Source organism: Gadus macrocephalus, chromosome 1 (genome assembly GCF_031168955.1).
Source record: "Gadus macrocephalus chromosome 1, ASM3116895v1".
In the NCBI taxonomy this organism is placed as follows: domain Eukaryota; kingdom Metazoa; phylum Chordata; class Actinopteri; order Gadiformes; family Gadidae; genus Gadus; species Gadus macrocephalus.
In genome coordinates this window covers 9966272-9990621 of record NC_082382.1, presented here as the reverse complement: position 1 = coordinate 9990621, position 24350 = coordinate 9966272, and the positions used below count along the sequence as shown (strand labels likewise).

General features: G+C 44.8%; 5 protein-coding genes across 6 annotated transcripts; 2 read left to right on the top strand and 3 right to left on the bottom strand.

Annotated features, from left to right (window-relative positions):
- The first annotated feature begins 51 nt into the window (after positions 1-51).
- On the top strand, positions 52-6172 carry mfsd2al2 (major facilitator superfamily domain containing 2a-like 2). The gene is made up of 14 exons (XM_060055182.1): positions 52-742; positions 910-1029; positions 1158-1282; positions 1403-1535; positions 1800-1878; positions 2692-2855; positions 3478-3568; positions 3928-4049; positions 4253-4336; positions 4456-4539; positions 4660-4772; positions 5148-5291; positions 5371-5523; positions 5741-6172. Exons 1-14 carry the CDS (start codon positions 608-610, stop codon positions 6105-6107), a joined length of 1914 nt encoding a protein of 637 aa, XP_059911165.1. The 5' UTR covers positions 52-607; the 3' UTR covers positions 6108-6172.
- A 376-nt stretch (positions 6173-6548) lies between these two features.
- fkbp1aa (FKBP prolyl isomerase 1Aa) lies at positions 6549-8422 on the top strand. The gene is made up of 5 exons (XM_060055787.1): positions 6549-6841; positions 6941-6988; positions 7485-7597; positions 7681-7841; positions 8059-8422. The coding sequence occupies exons 1-4, from the start codon at positions 6805-6807 to the stop codon at positions 7807-7809; spliced, it is 327 nt and encodes a 108-aa protein (XP_059911770.1). The 5' UTR covers positions 6549-6804; the 3' UTR covers positions 7810-7841; positions 8059-8422.
- A 279-nt stretch (positions 8423-8701) lies between these two features.
- On the bottom strand, positions 8702-14000 carry LOC132460294 (syntaphilin). 2 transcript variants are annotated; one of them, XM_060055330.1, is made up of 5 exons: positions 13917-14000; positions 12089-12189; positions 11828-11947; positions 11325-11474; positions 8702-11211 (listed from the first exon to the last, which is right to left on the bottom strand). In XM_060055330.1, the coding sequence occupies exons 2-5, from the start codon at positions 12130-12132 to the stop codon at positions 9888-9890; spliced, it is 1638 nt and encodes a 545-aa protein (XP_059911313.1). In that variant the 5' UTR covers positions 12133-12189; positions 13917-14000; the 3' UTR covers positions 8702-9887. The 2 variants fall into 2 exon arrangements, with proteins under 2 accessions (XP_059911313.1, XP_059911319.1); XM_060055336.1 differs by having other exon boundaries at positions 13928-13985.
- A 337-nt stretch (positions 14001-14337) lies between these two features.
- Positions 14338-19571, bottom strand: rad21l1 (RAD21 cohesin complex component like 1). Its single transcript, XM_060055299.1, has 14 exons — positions 19462-19571; positions 18804-18986; positions 18592-18721; positions 18213-18312; positions 18014-18117; positions 17796-17888; positions 17324-17431; positions 17129-17236; positions 16722-16957; positions 16437-16530; positions 15548-15690; positions 15313-15429; positions 15079-15150; positions 14338-14896 (listed from the first exon to the last, which is right to left on the bottom strand). Exons 1-14 carry the CDS (start codon positions 19492-19494, stop codon positions 14717-14719), a joined length of 1701 nt encoding a protein of 566 aa, XP_059911282.1. The 5' UTR covers positions 19495-19571; the 3' UTR covers positions 14338-14716.
- Positions 19572-20155: 584 nt separating this feature from the next.
- Positions 20156-24344, bottom strand: opn7d (opsin 7, group member d). The gene is given in 8 exon segments (XM_060054691.1): positions 20156-21399; positions 21757-21801; positions 21803-22095; positions 22233-22346; positions 22349-22359; positions 22469-22554; positions 22556-22632; positions 22756-24344. Coding segments are annotated over 8 exon segments (1206 nt in total). The 5' UTR covers positions 22847-24344; the 3' UTR covers positions 20156-20910.
- Between the last annotated feature and the right edge of the window lie 6 nt (positions 24345-24350).

The window sequence follows — 24350 nt, the reverse complement described above, 5'->3', positions numbered from 1 at the left end:
GGGGGATTCTAAGTGACCTTTGGAAGAGGAAAGGGGATTTCTCAACCCTTCACTTGTGGTCCAGTTGCAGTGATGAACCACAAGAGGTCAGGCCATACTTCAACTAGCCACATCATCGCTTTCCCCAAATGTGACCCTTTCACATTTCACTATGTAAACAGGACAATAAGTGCTGAACAATTTCAATTGATACAATGTATCATACCACAGAAGAATACATGTATGACAAAATGTATTTTCCATTTGTTTCTGGAATACCTGAAATACCAACATCTTTAATAAATGTCATAAAATAAAGTATTAATTCTTTAATTCTTCATTAATTAGATTACATGTATCAATAAAATATACTTGGCTGTATTTGCTGCTGAGACCCAGTAGTCTCTCTGTACAACAAAAAGACCAATCCTCACTCATTCATCCTCTCAAAGGGTGGGCTGTACTCAGGTTTCCAGAGATAACAAGGCTGTAGAACCTGTTTTTGTTGTCAAAGGACGGAATCTGTGCCTGTACTGTGCACAAGTGGTCCTGGTTAGACCATTTGAAACCAGCCGCCGAGTGTTTTCAACTCTCGTTCTGATTTAACAAGACTGTTTCATAGTTGTATATGTTGTATCGTCATTTTAAAATGACATGTCTCATATCCGTTGTGGATCACCCTCAGACTCAGAAGAGCAGGCTATTTAATCCAACTTTTGAATGCTGTTGTCCAAATGTATGCCGACAAATGAAATGCAGGACGGTAAGCTTTTGGCTGTTTGTTTTTTGCTTAAAATCAATATTTCAAGCGGTACATTTGGGTTACTTCAGTTTAGCTGTGCTGTAATTAAAGCTTTCTAACAATTATTTATATAGACCTAGACCTGTGAGATTATAATTATATTCAATCAATCTATTTTGACATCCTAGAAGACTGGGGGAATCCCTTTCGCCAGGAAATTTTGCTATGCAATCGGTGGAGTTCCATATCAGATCACTGCAGTCTCTATGGGCATATCCATGCAAATCTTTCTGCTGGACGTGGTGAAGGTATGGTGTAAGCTTCATCCTAATGTGTTTTGAGACACAATTAAATTCTGAGCTACCACTGATTTCCAGGCACTCGGGTTAAGAGTGCAGCTCACATGTCATGAAATCCTACGTCCCACGGCCCCCAGATGGAAGCCTTCTACGTCTCCATGATCCTGTTCGTGAGCAGGGCCTGGGACGCTGTGACGGACCCTCTGGTCGGTTACCTGGTGAGCCGGAGCCGCTGGACGCCCATCGGCAAACTCATGCCATGGTTTGTGTGAAACCCAACAATAAGCACTTTATCTTGTTTATTTAGTATGTGGTCCCCACCTGCACTGTAACTCAGCCCTCTAGGTTTTGCCTGTTCTAATCAGGACTATGGTGTTTGCAGGGTCGTTCTCTCCATGCCGTTTGCGATTCTGTCTTATGTCATGCTGTGGTTCATGCCGCAAGACTCCATGTCCCAGGCGTTCAGCGTGCCCTGGTTCCTGGTCGCGGCGTGCATGTTCGAGACGCTCATGAGTGTAAGTGAGTCAAGTCCCTCTCACCCTCCTATTCATATTCTCGTCATTACCCACCCACACTTTGCCCAATTCTCCTCACAACCCACACACCCAATCGGATAGATTATTTCTCAATGGTTTCTGCTCTATTTCCATAATGTGTCATCGTCCTGTTACCATGGTGACAGCATGGCGCACCATTCACAGGTCTGTGAAACTGCCATTTTCCTGCTTCAGCCAGCCTTGTCTAAATTTTGTACGTTTCTTGTTCATCTCTTGGACAAGTGTTTCAACGTGCCTTACCTTTCAATGAACATGTTCCTGGGTGGAGACCAGAGAGACCGAGATTCTGCCACAGCCTATCGTAAGAGATGCTCTCAACCTGCTGATTTCTTTCTCTATCTCTCTCTCATTTTTTTTGGCTTGACAAAAAACACGTCTGTATGGCCAAAGCATACAAAAAAGAAAGCAAAAATACCCAAAGAATTAAACATTTTAAAAGTTGACTAAAAAATAAATAAAATGTAAATGACAAAACCAATGAACATAAAACAACCTCATCAATGTTATCTTAAATATATAACTAACAATAAACACTTAATAATTGAATGCTACATTTCTGTGTGTGATCTCAGCCTGTGACAGGCGGCAACATGCTGGCTGCCTGTTGAACGAGTCGGGGCAGCTTGCTGTACATGGACGACTCGGGGAACTTAGGGTTGATTCATCTGAATAAAATTCCTAAAGGAACTGGATGTTCTGCGTGCTGTAAGGACGTGCATCTCTGCCTCCACCTCACCTGCTTGGCTCTGTGAGCAGCACAGCCTGTCACCAGTGGGCAGCCAGGCCTGAACAACCAGGCTGTGATCACATAGTCTGTACTTTGTCAAGTTGGTTCTCTGTTTTTTTAAATAACAGGGCCAAATAACATAGCCTTTTTCTCTCAGGTTTATTTTCCGTTCTCGTGCCAATGAGTGATATAATTTTGGTTTGATGTTATTTAGTTATGCCTGATTTAGGTTCTATCTAAATTGTTGTCATGAGGCTTTGTGGGAACTGACCACTGGGGTAGAAGGCTGAAGTGCCAGGACCAGCTGAGTGAGTGGGATGTGTTCTTGGCTCACCTCTCTTGTCCTTTCTATCTCGCTCTGCCTCTATCGCTCCCTCTCCCTGCTAGGGATGACCGTGGAGATCCTGGCCATGCTGTTGGGCTCGGTGGTGCAGGGGCAGGTCATCGCAGTGTACAACGCAGAGAGGGACGGGGTCTGCCAGCAACTGGACCAGACCCAGCCCGCGCCACAGAGCACACCCTCCCCCCACGCTGCCTCGCTGCAGGGCACGGTACTGAACTCTGAGTTCTGGAGGACTGTGGTGGTAGCATGAACCATTGGAAGGGTCAATCACGCTACGTTGATTAGCTGAGGCGGAGCATCGGGCCTTCACTTTCTAAAGCCAAGCCTCAGCACTGGCTAGGCTGCTTTCCTCTCAGGGGTGTCCTGTTACCCGCTCACCTCAAAACTCCTCAGTGATGGACAAAGGCATTGTTCAGACTGTCTGTAAATATGCAGGTGTGTGAGGTCATGCTTGCAAGAATTTGGCTTTTCTGCTTCTTGCTTACAAGAAACGTAAAGGCTTTACAGGCTTTTATTGTGAGTTAGTCAGGGGTTAGAGGTCAAATTCAAGTTTTACCATTTTTTGTTTGGTAACATTTGACTATTGGAAAAGTATGATTTGCGTTGCTTCATTACCGACCTCAAAAATGTATTACACAAACGAATCAATCAATGAACCAAAACAAAAACTATATATATAGATACTATATATATATATATAATATATATATATATATTATATATATCATTAACATTTGAGAGTTGTTATCATTATAGTGTGCATGGATTTGTGTCTGACACATTGAGCCTGCAGTCTCTGACTAATGACTTGTGACATGTTTCTCCCTCAGAGAAAAGCCTTCCTGACATCGGCCTTGGTCATTGGTGCGCTGTTTCTCCTCTGCAGTCTAGTTCTATTCCTGGGGGTGAGGGAGCAGCAAGGTATGTCCAGGATGGGGTCATCGGTCAGAGTTTGGGAATGGGCCACAGTCCTTTAGTATTCCAAGGGCTTTCAGTAATAGGTGGGATACTACAGTAATTTTGTATTTTGAATGAGTAAGACAATGGTAACAACAACATTTTAAATAGAAGAACATTAAAAAGACATGCTGTTGAGTAGCGTAGCGAAAGGTTCAAACCAATAAATGTTCAAACCAATAAATGCTGGATTCCAGTTGCAGAGTAACATTAATGTAAAATGCAACCACATCAACAAACTGAATATTAATATCCTAACACACTACGTCACTGTATATACTTTGAAAAGTTTTTACAGCAAATTTCCCTCTGCGTGTTCACAGACCCCCTTTGTTCAGAGGAGAAGGTGAGAGTGCCGTATCTCACCTCCCTCAAACTGTTGGCTAGCCACATCCCCTTCCAACGATTAGTGATTGGGTTCCTCTTCTGTGCCCTGGCGTTCCAGGTACATCCAGACTCAAGTCCACCTGGGGGCAGAGAACATGGCTACTTCAATGTTTCATGACATACGTATTTAATTTTGCAATTCGTCATACTGTCTGTTCTAGTTCTGTGCGACAATTAAGTTGGATTTAATCTAACAATTATAAGTCTCTAGTACCGTAACATAGTATTTTAGCCCGTTTTTCAACCTCTGCTTCATCACAGATGGCCTTGGGAAACTTTGCACTGTTTTGCAGCCATGCCGCTGGGCTGGGCGCCCATTTTCAGCACATCCTGCTAGTTCTTCTGGTAAGCCTGTTACCAGGCCTTAGGTTAACTGCACCTTGCAAATACTCTCCCACTGATGTCACAGATGTAATGAGACACCATGTTGCACTTGCGTTTGAAATATGTGGATAAATTCACAGGTTTCTGCAACCATAGCTGTTCCATTATGGCAAGCAGTCCTCATAAGAATCGGCAAGAAGAAAACAGTCTTAATTGGACTTTCGGTAAGCTAGGATGATAAATTAAAACTAGCTGATCGAAGTTCTTTCTTCTTTGTCGCACTTTGACCGTCTTAATGTCCATTTGTAACGGTGTCCTGCTGTCCCTGTTTACATGTTCAACAGCCTTTCATCATAGCGGTGACGGTTATTGCGTGTGTGCCCAGTAACCTTGCGGTCTTCATGACAATGTGCTTTCTGATGGGATTGAGCCTGGCAACCATGTTCCTGCTTCCCTGGTTAGTCACCACTGAGTCCCACTCCCAACACACAAAGGTCACCAAATAATATAGAAATCAATCATCAAGCTGAAAGTGGCAAACATACATGAATTATTTAAATCAACTCCACGTCGCCATGGCCTACACACTGAATTCTAACACCTTGGTGGTATTGTTGCCTGAACCATATGCTCCATGCATACAGTCCAATACCACTGCTCCACGGTCAGCTGTCACTCATTGCACAGTGATTAACAGCTAAGTCCCGCCCCAACCCCTGGTTCTATGCAGACGCCTCGCCAAAATCTTCCAGAAGATGGGGCCTTTCAAAACATCAATGGTAGGCTATGGACATGTCTTCCTGAGGCTTTTGCTTGACGGTTTGTGCTCCAGGTCCATGCTCCCGGATGTGGTGGATGACTTCACCGTGAAGAACCCCGAATGCAAAGACCTGGAACCCATGTTCTTCTCTTGTTACGCCTTCTGCAATAAACTCGGAGGAGGCCTGTCGGTGGGAATTTCAACGATCCTATTACAGTAAGTAAATGTTTCATTCCCATGTCACAGTATTTGTGTGTTATTTGTGTGTGATTATTTTTTTTCCTCTTCTCCTTAGCTTTGTTGGCTACAGACCAGAGGACTGTCGCCATAGCGATGCCGTGGTGTCTGCCCTGATCATCATGTTCTCACCCGTGCCCATCGTTCTGCTTTTGGTCGCAATGGTCATCTTCCACTTCTACCCAATCAACGAGAAACAGGAGACCAAACCGTGAGTCCTTAGATCCTCCATGGAGGCAACGTGGGATGAATTAGGTTTTTGTGGCCTTTGCTTAAGCGGACGCTGAACAAACGCTTACAAACGCAACTGAGTTTAGGAATTATATGAGTCACGGAGAATCCAAGGTCAACATCAATTAGTTTGAGTTCTACTTTCAGGCCAATAAGAACAACATACTCTTCCCTTCCCTACTCCTCCCATCTTTTAGTGCTGAAGCGACACCTTTACCAAACCAAAACGAGATTGATGGGCTGCCGTCGGATTCTCTCCAGCAACCGTCCAGCATGAAAACAAGGCGACAGCCACGGAGAACCAGGGAGACCCCCGTCTCAGATAAATCACGTTTCTCGCCACATGATTCCTGTAATAAAAACCATAAATGTCCAAACAAATCACATAATGTTGCTGTGCTATATAACAGGCCTCTATCAGCTGGTGTAATTCACACACATAAAAAACAAAGGCCCTGCACTGTGTCTAGTAAAAGGACTAGACCTACTTATTCTTCTGCTGATCATCTTTGTTCATTTTCTGAACCTCTAAATGTGAGGAAAACCAAAGTGACGTGGGTGTAGTCATATTAGACTATTAAAACAGTCTCCATCATTAGGTTTTCTGATTAAAACGGAATGAGCTCATATGTTTGCCTCTTTTATTCAGGTGAAGCTCTGATTTGACAGAATTTCTTAGGTCTTTCATCTTAAGAATGTGAGGGCCAATGTCCAATCATCCGAATGCCAACACTACCCAACTATCGTTTGTGATCATCTCTAATATTCCCAAAATCTACTAATGTGAAGGAATGATTGAATATTCCTTAATAGAAATATGGACCAATGATAATGTAATTTCCAAACTGTCACAGTCATCTGTACATCATCTTAGGTCGACTGAGGTACCCTCGGTATAGAACTGTTGACCCGTCCACATGATGTAGCCTATGATAAGGTGAAACACAGCAAAACAGCCATCTGGTCCAAATAAATACAGAATGAACCACGTAGGCCCAGACTGTCCCGTTATTTGAAACGGTCTGTCCGGAATGAGCTCGTTTGTCTCATTTTATTTAGGTGAATCTCTGGTTTGAGAGGATTTCATCTTAAGAATGTGTAGGCCGGTATGTCCTGTTATTTGAACGCTTCTGTCCGGTTATAGTCCTCTTCAATAAACCCCGCCCGCCCTCTCCTCGCCCGCCCGCCCTCTCCTCGCCACCGCCCGCTCCTGGTTTCCGCTCGCTGCAGACCGAGGGAAGCAGAAGGTTGAAGAACGAAAATGGGTGTCGAGATTGAAACCACAAAGCCCGGTGACGGTATTGCATCTGATTTATATATTTCACGATGTTAAAGAACAATGCTTTTGCTTTTAATTAAAAAGTACGATTTGATGATGCCTATTTTGTGTCTTTCAGGCCAGACATTCCCAAAAAAGGGGCAAACCGCCGTGGTCCACTATGTGGGTGAGTCCGACGGCTGATCGTACAAAGACCTTTTGAAGGATATTCCACCGTTGATGTTGGCCCACTGAAAATGAATGAGCGATCGTTCGAGTTGTATTATCCGTATGATAAACCGTTCTCTGGTGTTAAACACGTATTTTCTGTCGGACCGCAGGCTGTGTGTTCTCCAAATGCTAGCTCTGTGCTCATCCTGGGCTTACGTTAGACCCAAGATGTTGTGGTAGGGGGGGGATTCTATTACACCGGGCCAATTGGAATGGCGAGTGTTTTATTAATCATTAGTTGTTAGTCGTTCTCCAGCGGAGCTGGTCTCGCCGCTAGTTTCCGCATTGACTCGCAGGCGTTTTCCGAGGCTGCGCTAAGCTAAGTGTGGCTAACTCACGGTTAGCTTGCTAGCTAGCTTTTAGCGAGCTGTCAGATCCGAATGGAAACTCTTAAAATGGCCGAACCCCCACTCAACCACTGAGCACTCGTTTTATTATTATCATCCATACAGGAAAGCTCACCAACGGAACTACCTTCGATTCTTCCCGGAATCGGGACTCGCCTTTCAAGTTCAGGATCGGGTGTGGGGAGGTGATCCGTGGATGGGACGAGGGAGTAGCCCAGGTTGGTACATCACTCCAGATCTCTATAGGAGTATAAGTATATTACGTGGCATACTTACTACTGTTCTTATGTCGTCTTTACAGATGAGCGTCGGCCAGCAGGCTCGTCTGACCTGCACCCCAGACTTCGCCTACGGCAGCAAAGGGCACCCCGGTGTCATCCCACCCAACGCTACTCTCATCTTCGATGTGGAGTTGCTGCGCCTGGATTGATCGCCGTTGTTAATTCCGCTCAAATTTTCAGGGTGAGAAAAGCAATAAAAACGTATATTTGATGCTTGAATGCTGTACTGGGCAGGTGATAGGATTTAAACAACTTTAGACACTGTTGTACACTCTAAATGTGATTAGTTGAGATAATCGCTAATGCTAATTTCTTTCTAATGATCTTAGGTATTGGATTAAGTGTAATCCTCTTCTGTGCGTTGTATCCCATTTGAAATCCACCGTCTTGCCTTTCAGGTTGATTCCTATCGCGGGACATGGAGGAAATGGTTAACATGATCCCGGCATAGGACTTTTGTCTAAAACATCACTGTCATATCCCTTTATTAGTTTGACGTTATAGGTCACTCCCCCCTCCCTCCCCTCACTTTGCTAACGTAATAAGTCATAGGCCATACATTTAATGTCATATTCAGCTATGTGTTTTTTTTTTATGTACTCAAATTAGCAGTATATCTGCCTTCAGGACCAATTTTGAAGTGTCATGAAAAAAATCAAATTGTTTTCATTGCTTTGGCTCTATTCGCCTTCCACTAATGGCCATGAATTTTCTTGAATATTACAATAAATGTGTGATTCACATGATGACATTGCCATCAAACCCAGTTGTGATGTGTTTTGTTACGGTCGAGAGCTGAGCTTGCATGTCTATCTTATGTCTAGCTGGCCTCTATTTATCCTAGAGATGCTTGGCCTCTAATGCCTTTTATTCAGTCGTTTTTAGGTGGAGAAGGTAGGAAAAACTGCTTGTGCAACTGTTGGGTGTTGCATAATGCGGTGGGTTGGGGATTTTTATCCTTTTGTTATTGTAAGTTAGGGAGCTGCTTCCCAAGATGGCACCATTTCCCCCCCCCCCCTTCTACATTGCACCACACTTGCATTACGATCCAGGCATGTTTTTATTTACAAAGGATTCCCGGGTGCTTATGTTGGTTGAGACTTGTACATCGGAAATGCAGTAACATGAATGCCTTGTCTGTAAGGAATTAAAAAAACGTACAATGCTCTCAATCCAATAACGAGGACCAGAGCAGAATGTGGGAGCATACTGTATTCCTATAATGGAGTCCTGTTTTAATATACAGCAAAGGGCCGTGGCCAAGCAAATTACAAGATAAGAAGTGTTATTGCTTTATGATGTAAATAACATGAATGGAATGTTGTAAGTTCTTCAAACAATTAAGAATATATTGTCATGTCAGTGCAGATGTAATGTCTGCATATAACTGATATTAATGAGCAGGTTCACAGCTACTTTGTTTCATACATCTGATTGGGTAAAGAAATGCTGGTAAAGTAATTTATATCTGTTTAATTGCCAGCCAATATTTAGCCAGCCCAATATCTTGACTACATTTTAGTTTTTCCATTATCTTCATTATATTTCTAGCAGCTGTGCAAACCTGTGATTTCAATGAAGCTCATATGAGCATCTTTGTAGATCAGCTGTGAATGTATTTCTTTACCTGAAACAAAACATTGGAGAATGTATTATTTTTGCTGCACTGGGATTACACAAAGTTGGCTCATTCTAACCAATTAGGTAACTGGAGATATGATTTAAATGATATAAAATCAGAACGGCTACTCAAAATGTTGTCTTCACACGGCCAAGTTCCCACGTCACTCAAATGTGCAACACTTCAACCATACCGGTATTAAGTATGTGGTCGTTAGAAATGATCAAATGTTTAACAAAGAATCTGGTATAATCCTTGCCGATAGCCCTAGAATTAGAAATTGAGACGTAAAATAGAGCATACATTCACAAGATCTTATAAACAATATGGGAGAACAATGAGAAGGGATTTTATATCAGCGCGGTGACTTCCCCTCAGCTGAACATTTAGGGGTTACATGCAAAGAGCGGAATATTCCAACTGCAGGCAGGGGCAGGGAATTAAAAAGGCTTGACCGCACTAACGGCTCATGGAAATGATAGTTGGACAGTATATGATACCCAAACATGATGTTAATTCTTTCCAAAGTCTTCATGGCTGTGATTATGATGGTGTCTTGGAATTTGTGATGGCTGCGTTGTACCGGGCGGTACAAGCGGGGAGGTCTCAGATAGGGGTGGCCCCGTTCATGTTGATGGGCCCCGGGCCCCTGGCGGCACCTCGGCAGCGAAGTGAATAAAGGGCCACAGCACAGCAACCCCTCAGCATTGAGCCAATAGGAACTGTGGTCAGTACGTCTCGTGGCGCTCTGCGGCACAGCCACGCCATAGTCGGCACCACCGGCACAGCCAGAGCCAGAAGGTCCACCAAGAAGTACCGGCTCCAGTGGCACAGCTGAGGGGGGGGCTCCTCTTCGGCCGCGTCCGCACCCTCGGCTTCCTTGTTGCCTTCCTCTTCCATCTCCAGTATCGTGACCTCCTGTCTCTCTGGGGGCCGGCTGAATATAGGCTGAGGTTGAAACGTGAGGGGCTCCTTCGACATAGTTTTAACGTCCACCGGTGTGTCGGTCGCGCCCGGCCCCACACCGTGGAGATCCATGGGGAGCGAGAAGGGTGAAAACAAGGGGGAAACGTCCACGCCTGTGGAGGAGGAGATGACGCTCAGCTCCTCGCCGCCCCCTTCCTCCGAGAGCCAGGTCATGGTGGGGCTGCAGGCTTGCGAGCGGACCTCTGGCTTCCTCACTGCGACTTGAACGGGCATCGTCATAGCAACAACGGGGGGGGAGGGGGCGCCCGCAGCGGCCGTAGCCATGGGAACAGTGCCATCCGAGGCAGCAGCAGCAGCAGCCGCCGCCGCCGCCGCCGCCGCCGCCGCGGGGGGGCCGTCCCCCTGAGGCAGGTGGAGGAACAAGTGGTGATGGGGGAGGTAGGTGTGTGCGCCGCATCTGCAGCCGCTGCCGCTCAGCGCGTGGCAGGAGTGGGAGACGGGCAGCACGGCCCCGACGCTGCACAGCCGCTCGTAGGTGGCCGAGCAGGACACGGTGGGCGGCGGCCCCGCCGCGTGTCGGCGGGGCGCCTCCTGCTCCGACAGCAGGGCCGCCTCCAGCAGCAGGTGCTTCTGCCCCGCGTGCGGGGGGAAGCCCCCCTCCGCGTCGGGGTGGCCCGGGCCGCGCTCCGGATGCAGGGCCTCGCTGCTCAGCCGGGTGCGGGGGGTGCCGCGGCTCAGCGTGCCGGCCGGGGAGCAGCCGCAGGAGCGGGACCTCCCGCCGTGCCGCGGCCCCTGCAGCCCGGCGGGGGCCTGGGGCCCCGGGGGCTGGTGCTCACGGCCACCGAGGTTGGTCTTCACCGACTCCACCATGTCCTGCAGGTGCAGGATCTCCCTGCGGGCGTCCTTCAGGGCCAGCTGGGCTTCCACGCGGTGGCACTCTTCCTCTATCCAGTCCTCCTGCATCCTGTACAGCTGGCTCCTCAGGTCGTCCAGCTCGCAGTCCCTGAGCGTGCACAACGGACCGGGGAGAGTAAGCAGGTTCACTCATGTGGACGGCAAGTGTTTGGGTTTTAAATGGAAGGCATTTAAAGAACAGCACAGTCCCTGTGTAATCACCTGTTCTGCAGTCGATCGACGTTGTCCCTCAGCCTGGCTCGCAGGTGTCGTATACACACCTCCTTCTGCTGCAGCGGGGTAAGGTACTGCTCAGGAGCGGGGGGCCGGATGCCATGGTTATCACTGCAGGTCGTCTGCTTAGTCTGTCGCCTGAATGGACAGAAACAGTCCTAATGTAAATGAAAACAACACGGTTTTAATGACCATGGTGAGGAATATGGCATAGAATGACGAGGTGTCCATCATCTGAAGCAAATGTCTCACGCCTCGACTTTTTTTTGTGACTGAACGCAACGAAAGCATAGAACCATCAAAGGACACACTACGAATTCAAGCCTTGCAGTAGGACTAGATCCCCAAATCAACAGATCAAAGCGATAAAAAAGTTGTTTATATTTTGCTTTGGCTTAAACATTCTCAGTCATGAGGGGAGAATGTATTCTCCGGGTCCATAGGGGCCTACTTAATCGACACAATATACCCTGTTAAAAACCACCTTTAACCTGGGTGTGCTGGTGGCTGGGCTGCGCTCCACAGAGCTGACCCGACCAGGGTATGTGTTGGTGTTAGACGCATCGCCGTGGGGATACCGCCCGCCTCCACCACTGGTCGCTGCTGAACGCCTTGTGATGCATATCAGAGAACACATGACTCGCGGGGTCACTCAATCACATCAACATTGCACCGAAAGGCCAAAACCACAGGCCACACCGCGGTTCAGGCTGTCTGAAAGCAGGGGGGGAACACAGAGGATGCCTGCCTACCTGTGCTGGCCTGCCGATGCTTTGCGGCCAGGCGTGAGAGACATGGATGGAGCTCTGGATCCGCCCCGCCGCCTTCCCTAGACAGGAGCGCCACCGTCGCCCTCCCAGGTGAAGGGAGGGGAACATGGGGAACGGGTCGTCATTTCATCGCAACCCAATGCATGCTCATAAATAAGTATATGAATTTACATTTCAAATACTTCCAGTGGGTCTCTGCAAAATACGTAGCAAAAACAATGTACTTTCTTTCAATATGTGAAGGTTTGTCATGTTGTTGTGTGTCTTCGCTGTGGAGGGCTGGCCCACCTGTTGATGGGAGGCTGGCCCACCTGTTGATGACGCCCCTTCCTTAAAGATAATCTGCCCTGCTCTGTTTCTAATGCATATTTTGTTTGTAGATTTACTTTCCATTCCTGGGTTTCATTCCTAGGAACATTAAGTCTCACTACCGATATTAATGAGTATATTTTGGTATAGTTACAAACAGGCCCACGGTCCACCTTTGGATAATGGAAGGCAAGGCAAGGCCACTTTATTTATATAGCACTTTTCATACACGAGGCACTCAAAGTGTTTCACATTGAAACAACATAGTCGTACAATAAAATGAAATAATACAATAAAATAGATGAGTGCAAAGTATTTAAGATTTAGCAGAAAGCTAAAGCGTGATGTGGTTTGTCACAATATTGTGATTGACAAAACAATGATCTTTTCTGATATGCAAATCCTCTTCTAATATGCTCTTGGCCTGTTTTGAATCGTTTTGTCAAAATAAACAGGCTTTTATTTGGTCAGAGTCGCACTGCCACTCACTCATTCTGCGGCCGATATTGAGTGCGTGTGTCTTATTGTAAGCCCGAGGCAGGAATGACCAACATCGAATCATCATCAGCTCCTAAGAAAGCCTCCTTTATCAGCGTCACAAGGGAACAGTGAATTCCTTGTCAATACAGTTGCCTCTCTTTTGTTTTAGACCTTGTATTTCTAAGAAATAGCCCTATAGAAATCTTGAGAATTAGGGCTATATATTTTTCCCTTTCAACCAACAGTGCGGGGTAGGTAAGAATTGCCACCACATAAATTGTGTTAGACTTGGCTAGCCTGATTAGCCTGAAACGTTAATCACCAAAATACAAATAATGATCAACTACAAGTGATGAATCAAAGATAATGCAACCTGTCTATATGTCGGACCACACAGCCCAAACCAGCCTCGCTGCTCCCGTATCCCTCGTGCAGAGCAACAGGTGAGAAATACGCAGTAGGTGAGAAATACGCAGTAGGTGAGTAATACGCAATCATCTTATGTAAATGCCAGAGTACCCGAATCTAAGGTCGGTGGTGAATGCTTCATTTTAAACATTAATCACACATAAAGAACCATAAGGCAAAAGCGCCAATAGCAATACAAATTGAGGCAGCCCGTCAGGTCATACAAATGACTGTGCGCCTCGCCTTACTTACAACGTTGTTATGCAGGTCATATCAGTCATTAAAGCTTATTTTTGAGAAACTCTTGCAACTTGTGTTTATAGCAACACACAACACACAAGTGGATATAATCCAACACTTTGAGCCACGAAAGCCGAGCAGATGCATGGATGTGTAACCTCAATTAGCTGACTAAACTATTTTGGAGACGTCCCACATACGTTTAGTCATCAGGACTATCACCCCTCCGCAGCATATGTATTATATATATTTGATAGTTTAAAAAGGCCAACATAATTTAAAGAGAAGATGTAAAGGATACCATTTCGAAAGCTTCAACAGGTACCGCAGTTTTGTCCATAAATACCCCTCCCTTTGTCACTCGTATAATTACCTTTGGATCACCGGTTACATTTGGGGATGTTGCCGATGCTGACCACTGCAACCGCAGCCATGTAGCCCTGATGAAATGAGGTAACTGCGTATACCGCATCTATGCCTCTTAAAGGGACAGCGCACCATTCTTCTGTTACATTTGACTATTGAACTGTTGAAGTTTACATAAGGGATTTGCTTCAAGATAAAACGCCCTCCACCTTTGATACGAGGGAAAAATACTGTATTTTCTTATTCCAATAAGAAAAAAATCCATTGACATTCATGATAATATAGAACCGATATAATATAAAACAAAAAAGCATACTGTTAATAACCAGGACATCTTCTATCTGGAGGGAGGGTAAATAATATACCTAATTTCATCTTATTGTTTAATGCATAAAAAGGTAATGACACTTCAACCAATACATGAATCATTTATGAACTTTTGTCTGTTAAAAAAAATATGATGTGAATGTATTATAATAATATATTAAGTTAAGAATAACAACCATTCAACATCAGAATGAATTGCATTGTAGAAAAACCTTAGTGAATAGGGTTTTAAGTTTAAAATTCAGGGTCACTTGTATGCCACTAATAGTTCAGGGTAATGTCAGAACAGTTCATAGCATTACCTAGTAATAACCAAAACAAGAACTGCTACTTGCTGTCTCAACATATAAACACGTATGAAAATTTCTTAGTGGATGGTACTATTTCCACCAGTTCTACTCGTCCTAGTAAGAGTCCTACTGGTGCTGGTGTTGAGGGATGGACCCCGCCCGGTTCAGCTAGGCTCTGCTCTACACTACACTACAGATGGTTGAACCTGGACCCGGGTGTGGCCATGATGTCCCCATAGGGCGTGGTCTGCTGCAGCTCAACGGCCTGCTCCTTTTGAAGGACCAGGAGGCCGAAGAAGACGGCTGCCACGCGCAAGCGGGTGCCTCCCTCACATATCGCCTGGAGGCTGAACGTATCGGTGCTCTGGGCCTGGAACACACGCACACACAGCAGGGAACTCAATTTAGCATGCTCGTTCCCTAACGCTCTGCTATCATTCTCTCTAAAGCAGGGACTTCTGTTCCTCGTCTCAAATAGAGCAGTTGTATTGTGAACTTGGAAAAAATAACTGAAAAAAATATGTTTTTATGGGTCGTAGAGCATGTCCTTACTTTGAGTTCATGGAGAAGCTTCAGTACTTGATTGGTCATCTTCTCCTTCTCATCTTGGCTGTCCAGCCTTGACTGTAGACCATAAACAAGAATATGTTGATTAACCATCAGCAGTCACTCTGACTCCCATCTGAATACTGGCTCTTTTTTGCATTTTTCTACTATTTTGCAAGTAACCAACCGTTGCTTGGATGGACTATTCATACATCTTCTACTATGTGGTATTCAAAGCACCTGGGTGTGAACGGCAGTCTCAGAGTCAGAACCGTTGGCCAAGCCTGTCGGGTTGACAAACATCGAGTCCGCTTCTGAGGGAAGTTGTTGGTGGGAGACCTCCCACATGTTGTCCTCCTAAATGAGATGATGAGCAGCCAGGCTTGCCGTCAACGTCGACGTGAACATTTATTCAAGTGAAAGTGACAAAAGGAGAATAATTGTGAATGTGACCCTTCTGTTTTGCGATGCTTACTCTAGCTCTCTCCAAAGAGCCGTCGGTATTGTTAGGAGAACGCTCTTCGATCTCCATCAGGGAGATCATGGACATCTCAGGGCTCACCAACTCCTCTGTGAGCCCTGTGGTTCCTGGGCTGATGATGCCTGTGTTCTCCTGAACTATAGGAAGATGCGAAAGGTTGTGTAAATATTAGGGCTGGGTAAAAATATCGATTCATCAATGCACTGCAATTTATTTGTTCTCGATTCAATTTCGATTCAGAATTTATTTGAAATCGATTATTTCCATTAAAAAATAAAAAGAAAAAAATAAGCATACTCAGTCATTGTAATCGAGAAGCGAGTATGCCTAAATGTACATGCCCTTTTACATTATGATTATTACTTTTATGCTGCAAGTTTAGCTCAGGAACAATACTATACAATGGTGTATTCCCTTTTTGCTAGTTAAAACACAATGAAATGGTTAGTTCCTTTTGAAATGGTTAATTCTAAATAATATTTTGGTATTTTTGTCATCTGCACGTATTATTGAATCGATATCGAAGCAATTGGATCGATATCGAATCAAATCAAGACCTAAAGAATCGTATTGAATTGAATTGTGAGGTACCTGGCAATACCCAGCCCTAGTACTTATGTACAACCAGCCGCCTTTCACTGAGGCACACACACATTATTCCTTATCATTTATTTTAAATCCCTTTCTATACTTTACAGTGTGACATTGGCAACAGATTCATATATTAACTGTTCACAAAATGTACGTATCACCAAACTAACAATGATAATGTTTCTTGAAGAAAAAGTACTATAGTAATTTCCGCTACAAATTGGCATAAAAAACAAACTTTTGCTTGCTGAACTTGAAAGTCTCTGTGGGCCGAGAGCCAAAAGGTTCCTACCCTCCAGCGTGTCCTTGCGCATCGGCTCAGGGTCACTTTCCTCTGCGGCTCCATCATCTCCCAACCCAATTAGCCAAATACTTTGGCTAAAAAGCTACAAGGGTACAACAACAATAATATAAACACGCTAAGAAGCAAAGCAATTACAATGGATTCTAATTGGAGTTGACGTATGTATCAATCCAACACACATAAAACACACACAAAATCGATGCAAGACAATCTATCATTTGTGTGCATATTATACCTATATTATAACTTTAGGATTTAACTTGATCCGTTCACCTGCTGAAGTTGTGAACTAACAACGGTGGAAGAGAACCGTCCAAACAGAGTGCGGGCCCTTCCACTCTCCTTCCAACGCATGAGCTGGACGGTGGGCGGGGCCATGTCCGGGGCGCTCCACAGGTCGGAGGCGTCCGCAAGCTGCTCTCTGATGTCCTTGTTGCTCAACCCCTTGTTCTGGTCCACCACCAGCCTCCTCTTCCTCTTCCTCTTGCCCCTCTTCCTCCCCGTAGTGGCTGTGGAGAACAACCTACCATCATGTATGGATCTCTAAGAGCCAAACGTGAATGCCTTAATCATCTGGCCAGAGATGGTAACCCGCCTGCCACGTGATGTGGTGAATTGGTGAAACGTGGTTTAGACGGCGCGACTAAAATGACAACAATATAGGAGCTGTTGGGGCCTACGTGTGACGGCCACAGGATCCAGAGCAAAGCCTTCCTCCTCATTGACCAGCAGGGTGGTCTCGCTGACCCCGTGGTCCTCTGCCTCAATGGGAACACTTGAAGCATCATCTGGGAAAAGGATTGAAGGAAAAACATTGAATTGCACGTTTTGAAATGTAAAGAATTGTATATAGAATAAGTTATAATGCCCTCTACCGATTGGTTGAATATTCAGGAGAGCAGTTTCTGGTGTTTCCTTCTGAAGGACCGCTGTGATGAAGTCCATGGATTCTTCTGTGTCCCCCTTCAAGTTTGCCAAGAAGTCTACAGGGTTAAAAAAATAAGAATCTGACCAATGGATAACGCAAAATCCCACACGAATGGTCATCTTTTCCTTTTTCCTTCCCACAGAAACTTTGAAGTGAAATTGTTGCAGGGAAATTATGCAGATAGCACTTTATTCACAAAGCACATATGAATCAGTACTCTCTTTCATTAGAAAATAGCTGAGCATGATGTCCCCCTTTGATTAATTAATTTTCCAGGATAACTGACAGAATGTGGTCAGTTTGTGTTAGGACTAGGTAATTATAAAGGCAGCCTGAATGACCCATGACTGCAAACAACTCCATGAGCTCAAAATAATGGTGTGAAGATGATGCACAGAACATAATTATGGATAGATTACCAAGAAGATCATATCCTTTGTTCTCGTCGCCAAAGGAGTCCCCATGATGGCGCATATCCAGTAAGCCCTGCATGTGGCACTGAGACTCATTCCCTACACATCAATGCCAAAAGGATCCAGTCAAATGTTCTACAAATGTATGTTATTGCAAAGATATCAATCACAACAGGAGACGTAGAATAGTCAAGGGCAGGTACTAGGGTAACACAATATCCTACCAAAGTCCATTAGGTTGCGGAAGTCCCTCCCAAAGTCCTCTTTCAGTGTAATTTCCTCCGACCGCGATTGGTTAAGGGAAAAGTTGTCTGCAACACTTAATGCACTGTTTTCAGGCACAAAAGACAGCAGGGGGAAAACAGTTATATTACCTGCATAACTACAGCCTAACATTATCTATTGATGGAAGCATTGCAATACTTTGGGTGAGGCAGCTGAGCGTCGAAGGCAGTAAAATCTTCAATCAAGGTAATTGATTCAATCGCTGCCTCCAGGCCCTCCACAGGCAAATCAGTCTGCCCTGACAGGTTAAGAAAGCAGCATTAATTCTAGATAATAAAGGCCAATTCACATCAACAACTTAAAATTCAAGAATTGTTATTGAATAAAGTGAAATAAAAAATAATAACATAACATAATAGTATATGCAAACAATTTACTTAGGCTATTGCTGATGCAAGTCTGTTTCTACACATGTGGTCTGTTAATGATGGGTTAGGAATGTGTCTTTTAACCCTTAGTTCAGTATTTGTTGATGGTGACAAAAAGATAAAAATAAATAAAAGAAAGCATAACCTACCCGGCCTAAAAGACAACTTTATTTTAACCAGTGCATCGCTGCAGTCTGCAAGGAGATACTTGGTTTTTCTGGAGTAGATGCGCACTACTCCCATTAACAGGTGACCAGACGTGCGCAAGCCAATTTTCATCTAACAGTTACAGTAAGACAGACACACGTGAATCAGTGTCATCATCATCGTAAACAAATGTGAATCCACAATTGAGATGTACCTTTTTAGAAATAATTTCATTGATAGTGCTCTCCAGGTTGCAGTCAAAGACGTGAGCCTTGGTGACCTTCCTGTCCCAGTGCGCTGCCAGCCAGACACGTGCTAACGAGTCTCGCTTAGATGAAAACAGTTGCGTGTAGAACATCATCCTGAAACCTTGAGTCGGTGAAGATACCCTGGTCACCTAGTTAGAGCAGGTTTAATTAGGACACACAGAGACGGCAAAGACAGCTAGCATTGGTTTATGCTAGTAACCCAATCGTCTAGTTAGCCGCACCTCACTCGGAATGCACGAGCTAGTATCAAGATTAGTTTTGTTATGTGTTTTATAGCGTTATTAATCATCAAAACTTCAAACAACTTCATATTTTTTAAAATGGACAATCCAGCCGTTTCCATTTTGTGTAGATACAACCGCTCACCTGACTTCTTTCCCAGTGAAGTTTTGAACCTGAAGTAAGTTAGCTTTCGAAAATACCGCCTTGACAGTACGTCTCGAGCGAAGTGTCATAAGAAACAACCGCGCACGCACACTACACTCTCAGTTGTGTCGTTTTTTTTCTACGGTTTTTATTACAAATTTGAGATAAGTTGTATAATTAGGTAGTGATGTAAATTCATTGCTTCATGAACCAACTCCAGAGTGCAAGCTCGTTTACCTTGTATCTCTGAATAAACGACGTGTTGAACATTTAACACTCTCAGTCATACTTAGCCCGAAACAACGATACCACAGCAGATCAAGATGTAGTTTCATCATTAGTTAATTAGTTAGTATTGGGGGGGGGGGGGGGGGGGGGGGGGAGACATTTATTTGAACGACAGCATTTACAACGCCCGCAGTCATGGAGGACACAGAGTTCATGTTCTCTACTTATAACACGAGGGGGCAGTATTACCCCGGTTGGATTTAGGCCTGCGCAATTGGTTTGCCCTTCGTTTTAACCTTTGCTTTCTTTTTGACAGAATGTGTAATTGTGATGTATCTTGTTGAACGGTTTTTGCTCAAATAAAATGTATGACAGCATGATCTCTCTCTCTCTCTCTCTCTCTCTCTCTCTCTCTCTCTCTCTCTCTCTCTCTCTCTCTCTCTCTCTCTCTCTCTCTCTCTCTCTCTCTCTCTCTCTTCTCCTCTCTCTCTCTCTCTCTCTCTCTCTCTCTCTCTCCTCTCTCTCTCTCTATATATATATATATAAATGCCCAAATCAGTTGTGGGTGTGTCTGGTGAAAGGGATGCAATAGAATACTTGGCCAGACTTCTGAGCAGCCTCAGTGTTTGTGTCCAGCTGTAACACAATTTGATTTTAAATTAACTTTCCTTTGATAAAAACAGAATGACCATGCACCAAAAGCTCCTTTAATACAGCGTCTTTATTCAGCTTAGTATCACAAATTGCTTTATTGATGAGCATGGACTCCACTGATTAAATTGACAATTCCATTGTTTAAAACGATGGTGGTGATTAACTGTCCTCATGTCTTCTTTATTATTTGTTTTTGAGGCATCATGTACACTATGGAATGGGACATAAGATTGAAACTAATAAAAAGAGCTTTGATGACACACATACATTGACTTTCTTTTGGTTCGACAAAGACATTCTGTAACAATACTAACATTACAATATACTACGGTAACCCATTGCATTGATGTTGGGTGAATATTTCTCTTTTCACTATTTATTGTTTTCACTTTCCGTGTTATTTTTTCTCATTGCAACAGTAAAGGATGCTGTATAATCTATACGATAATTCGATAGATTTAGCAAGATTTATGATCGTTGATCCTGCATTTTCTTTTTTCTTTTAATAATCAGCCCTGCTCCTGCAACTCATCTCAATGAGATCATCATCCAATAAAGGCTTGTACCTAGAAAGACTACAACCATGGAATGTGAAAAGGTTCAAAAGGTACCCCGGCCCCAAGAGTAGGCAGAGTGGTCCCCAAGAATACTGTCGTTTGGATATGTCAAGGTGTTAACATATCACAATGGATACATAACACACAACTCACAGTTCTCTTGGCTGTGTAGGCCCACTGAGGCGTGAGCTGTAAATCTTGCGCAGAGGGTCTTATTATCCTCCAACAGAAAGGATGCTGGGACACACTACAGGAAGTGCGCCTGCAGTCGAGCTGGGAGTCGACACACCGCCACCTCCCCGGGGGAGGAGTGGGTCAGTGTGCTGGCGGTAGGCAGGGGCGAGGCCCGGGCACATGGAGATCCGTCCCCCGAGTAGTCCAGACACGCGCCGTAGCTCTCCGGCTGTCCGTTGGAGAAGCGCGTGGAGACGCTGGCGTCCTTGTGGTCCTGGCACTGCGTGCGGGACCCAAAGCGCTGCCCCTGGTCCGGCTGGGGACTGCCTCGGCACATCCTCTGCCGGAACGAGGACGTGTCGCTGTATAGACATTTACGAAAGTTGGGTTTGCACAGGAGGTAGACCACGGGGTTGTAGACGGTGGAGATCTTGGCCAGTATGGCCGCCATGGCGAACGCCACGGGGGAAATTGAATCAGCGTCGCCGAACGCGGCCAGCATGGACACCACGGCGTAGGGGGTCCAGGCCCCCAGGAAGCCAATGCAGACCGCCACGGACAACTGAAGAGAGGAGCATGCACACACACACACACACACACACACACAGGCACACACACACACACACGCACACACACACACACACACACACACACACACACACACACAAGCACACACACACACACACACACACATACACACACACACACAGCCCCCGCCCCACACACACACAAGCACACACACACACAAACACACACAGGCAGACACACACACACAGGCACACACACACACACATACACAGATAAAATACACACATAAATAAATACTTATATATCCAACAAATAAAAAAGATCAGATGTCAGAAGTGTGACTAAATACAAACAAAGGCGCCCTTATTTTCGAGACACATGACTTCCTGACCTTGACGATGAGCGCGTGCGCATTGCTGGTTCGTGACTGCGGGTGGCGACACGTGCTGCTGCACGGCCTGCTGTGACCCGCGCACCGTCAGCAGGATGAAGGCGTAGGAGAGGAAGATGACCACGCAGGGCACGGCGTAGCAGAACAGGAACAGGCACACGATGTAAGACAGGGCGGAGAGGCTGTGGTTGGGCGAGCGCCAGTCGATGCAACACGCCGTGCCGTAGGGCTCGACCGCGTAGTTGCCCCACTGTGCCAGGGGCCCCACCGCGAACACAGACGCGTAGGACCAGACCCCCCCCACCATGACGCAGGCGTGGGAGGAGGAGAACTTATTGCCTGAGCGATGAGGGGAAAGGGAGCTGTGTTGTGAGTTACATTTTGGAACCAAATCGGTTGATTTGGTTTTACACGGTGACTAGCGCGAAACCCTTAAAGTTAAACATCATCCACTGCGTCAGCCCCCGCCATCTCACCGTGGTTAGGAAAGCAGACTTTCAGACAGCACACCAGGGACAGGGCAGTGAGGTTGGTGAGGCTGCACAGACCAAACAACACGCCACAGAGAGCGTACGCCTGACAGGTGACTTCCCAAACAGCCACCTGCAGAAGGGAGACACAGGAGGTGAGAAAGGCAACACGTTGTCCTTGTGACCTAATCTCCGCGATACTGTTTGGCTGTAGGATGTAGGAATTAAACCATATCCTCTACCTATGGGAGAAAGCTGACGGTATGGCCAAAGGAAACAAGGAGAGGGTCATCCCAAGGTCACTGATTGATAGATTGACGATAAAAAAACTCAGCCGGCTTGAGGGTAAGCCTTTTACGATAGGCGACGAGTAGAAGAACACCGTTGCCCACGAGAGACAACGCACCTGTGGAGGTAGGAGAAAGAGGGAAACATGAGCTGAAGCGGAGAAATAACAGAGCTATGCCTTTTATGGAGGGGTGATTTTAGGTGCTTTTAAGCCAATGATGCCAGATATCGGAGAACTCACAGAACACCGTATAAAGGGATCCCATGATAACATCGTGTTCTCTAGAAATGGTGGAGGCGAAAACATCAGATGCGTCTGAGGCATTTCCCATCTGGAGAGGAGAGGCGAGAAAGAGGAGGCGAGGCGGTGTCGTGAGCAGACACTACATGCACATGTTAACTGGTACTTAGTATTGTATGGAATCAAATATCCAAGCCTTCACAATGGATTTACAGCACTGATTAAACTTATTATTCGTTAAATATTTATAAATGTATTACGTTATTATTAATCGTAATTATTCGTTTTTAATGAGCGGAAAATAAAAATAGACCACATAAGCCTTATATATTTAAATGAAGATCTTAATCTCCCAATTAATCCTAAGTATATTTTTTTACAAAACAGGTAATGTAATAATATTGAGATTGTGAATCAATGATCAGCAAAAAACTGCCATGTACTTCCATGTATGCATATTGTGTGTGATTGTCAATGCACATTTTGTGCACAGGTCTTGGAGCTGAGAGGGGATACTGAAAAATTATGTAGGACATTATGTTAACACAAGAACAATTATAAATAAACTAAGAGTAGTCCTGTGGAGTGCCAAAATAATATATATATTTAAAAAAAAAAGGAATCATATTATAAATCAGGCATTATTAACAGATAGACAGGCTTGGCGGAACTGTGGAGCTTTCAGGGGTTTCAACAGATGTTGTCCAGTAATATCTTCAGTAATATCCATGACTCTGATTATGTCACGGTCTGAAGATTATCTGAGGGAGAAAGAGAGGGTGGCTGGGTGGTGGGGGGTGGGGCGACATTTAAGTTCCATAGGACTTAAACCCTGATTGCATCTGCACACGTATATGCACACACTTTCACACACAAACCCCAAAAAAAAGCATGCACAGACTCACACGTGTACACACACACAAACACCCACACACAAATACCCACACATTCACACTCACACACACACACACACACACACACACACACACACACACACACACACACACACACACACACACACACACACACACACACACACACACACACACACACAAACAAACAACACACTAACACGATACTGACACTTTCATATAATATTGACAATCTTCTTGAAAGGAGTGTCATGCGTTCGAATATTTTACAGAGATGCAACAGTCTGGTTTGGAATTAATAGGTCTTAAAATACCACATGGGTTCAGACATTTCTAGAAACCAGATGAGTCAGGACTTGGCAATGACCAGTATTTGGCTCATTTGATATCTAAATGTCTTCAAACCCACCTTTTCATTTATAGAGATTTAACTTAGAAAAGTAGACAGATAGTAGAACAGGGATCAGAAGATCTGCAACATATTACAAAATCGAGCCTGCCTTAGGAGTTAAGACATATTGAAGCTATTGCTCTGGACTAAAAGCAGAATATAACCGTATCTAAAGCTTAAAGATTACATCAAGTCATGTGTCTTATTATTTAAATTGTAATCTATCTTTCTATCTGGGAAATACGTTAAATCATAATATACCAAAAGAGAAAATTGTACATCTTGTCTGTCAAGAGGGAAATCTCAGTAACCACCCAGCGATAAACACTGAG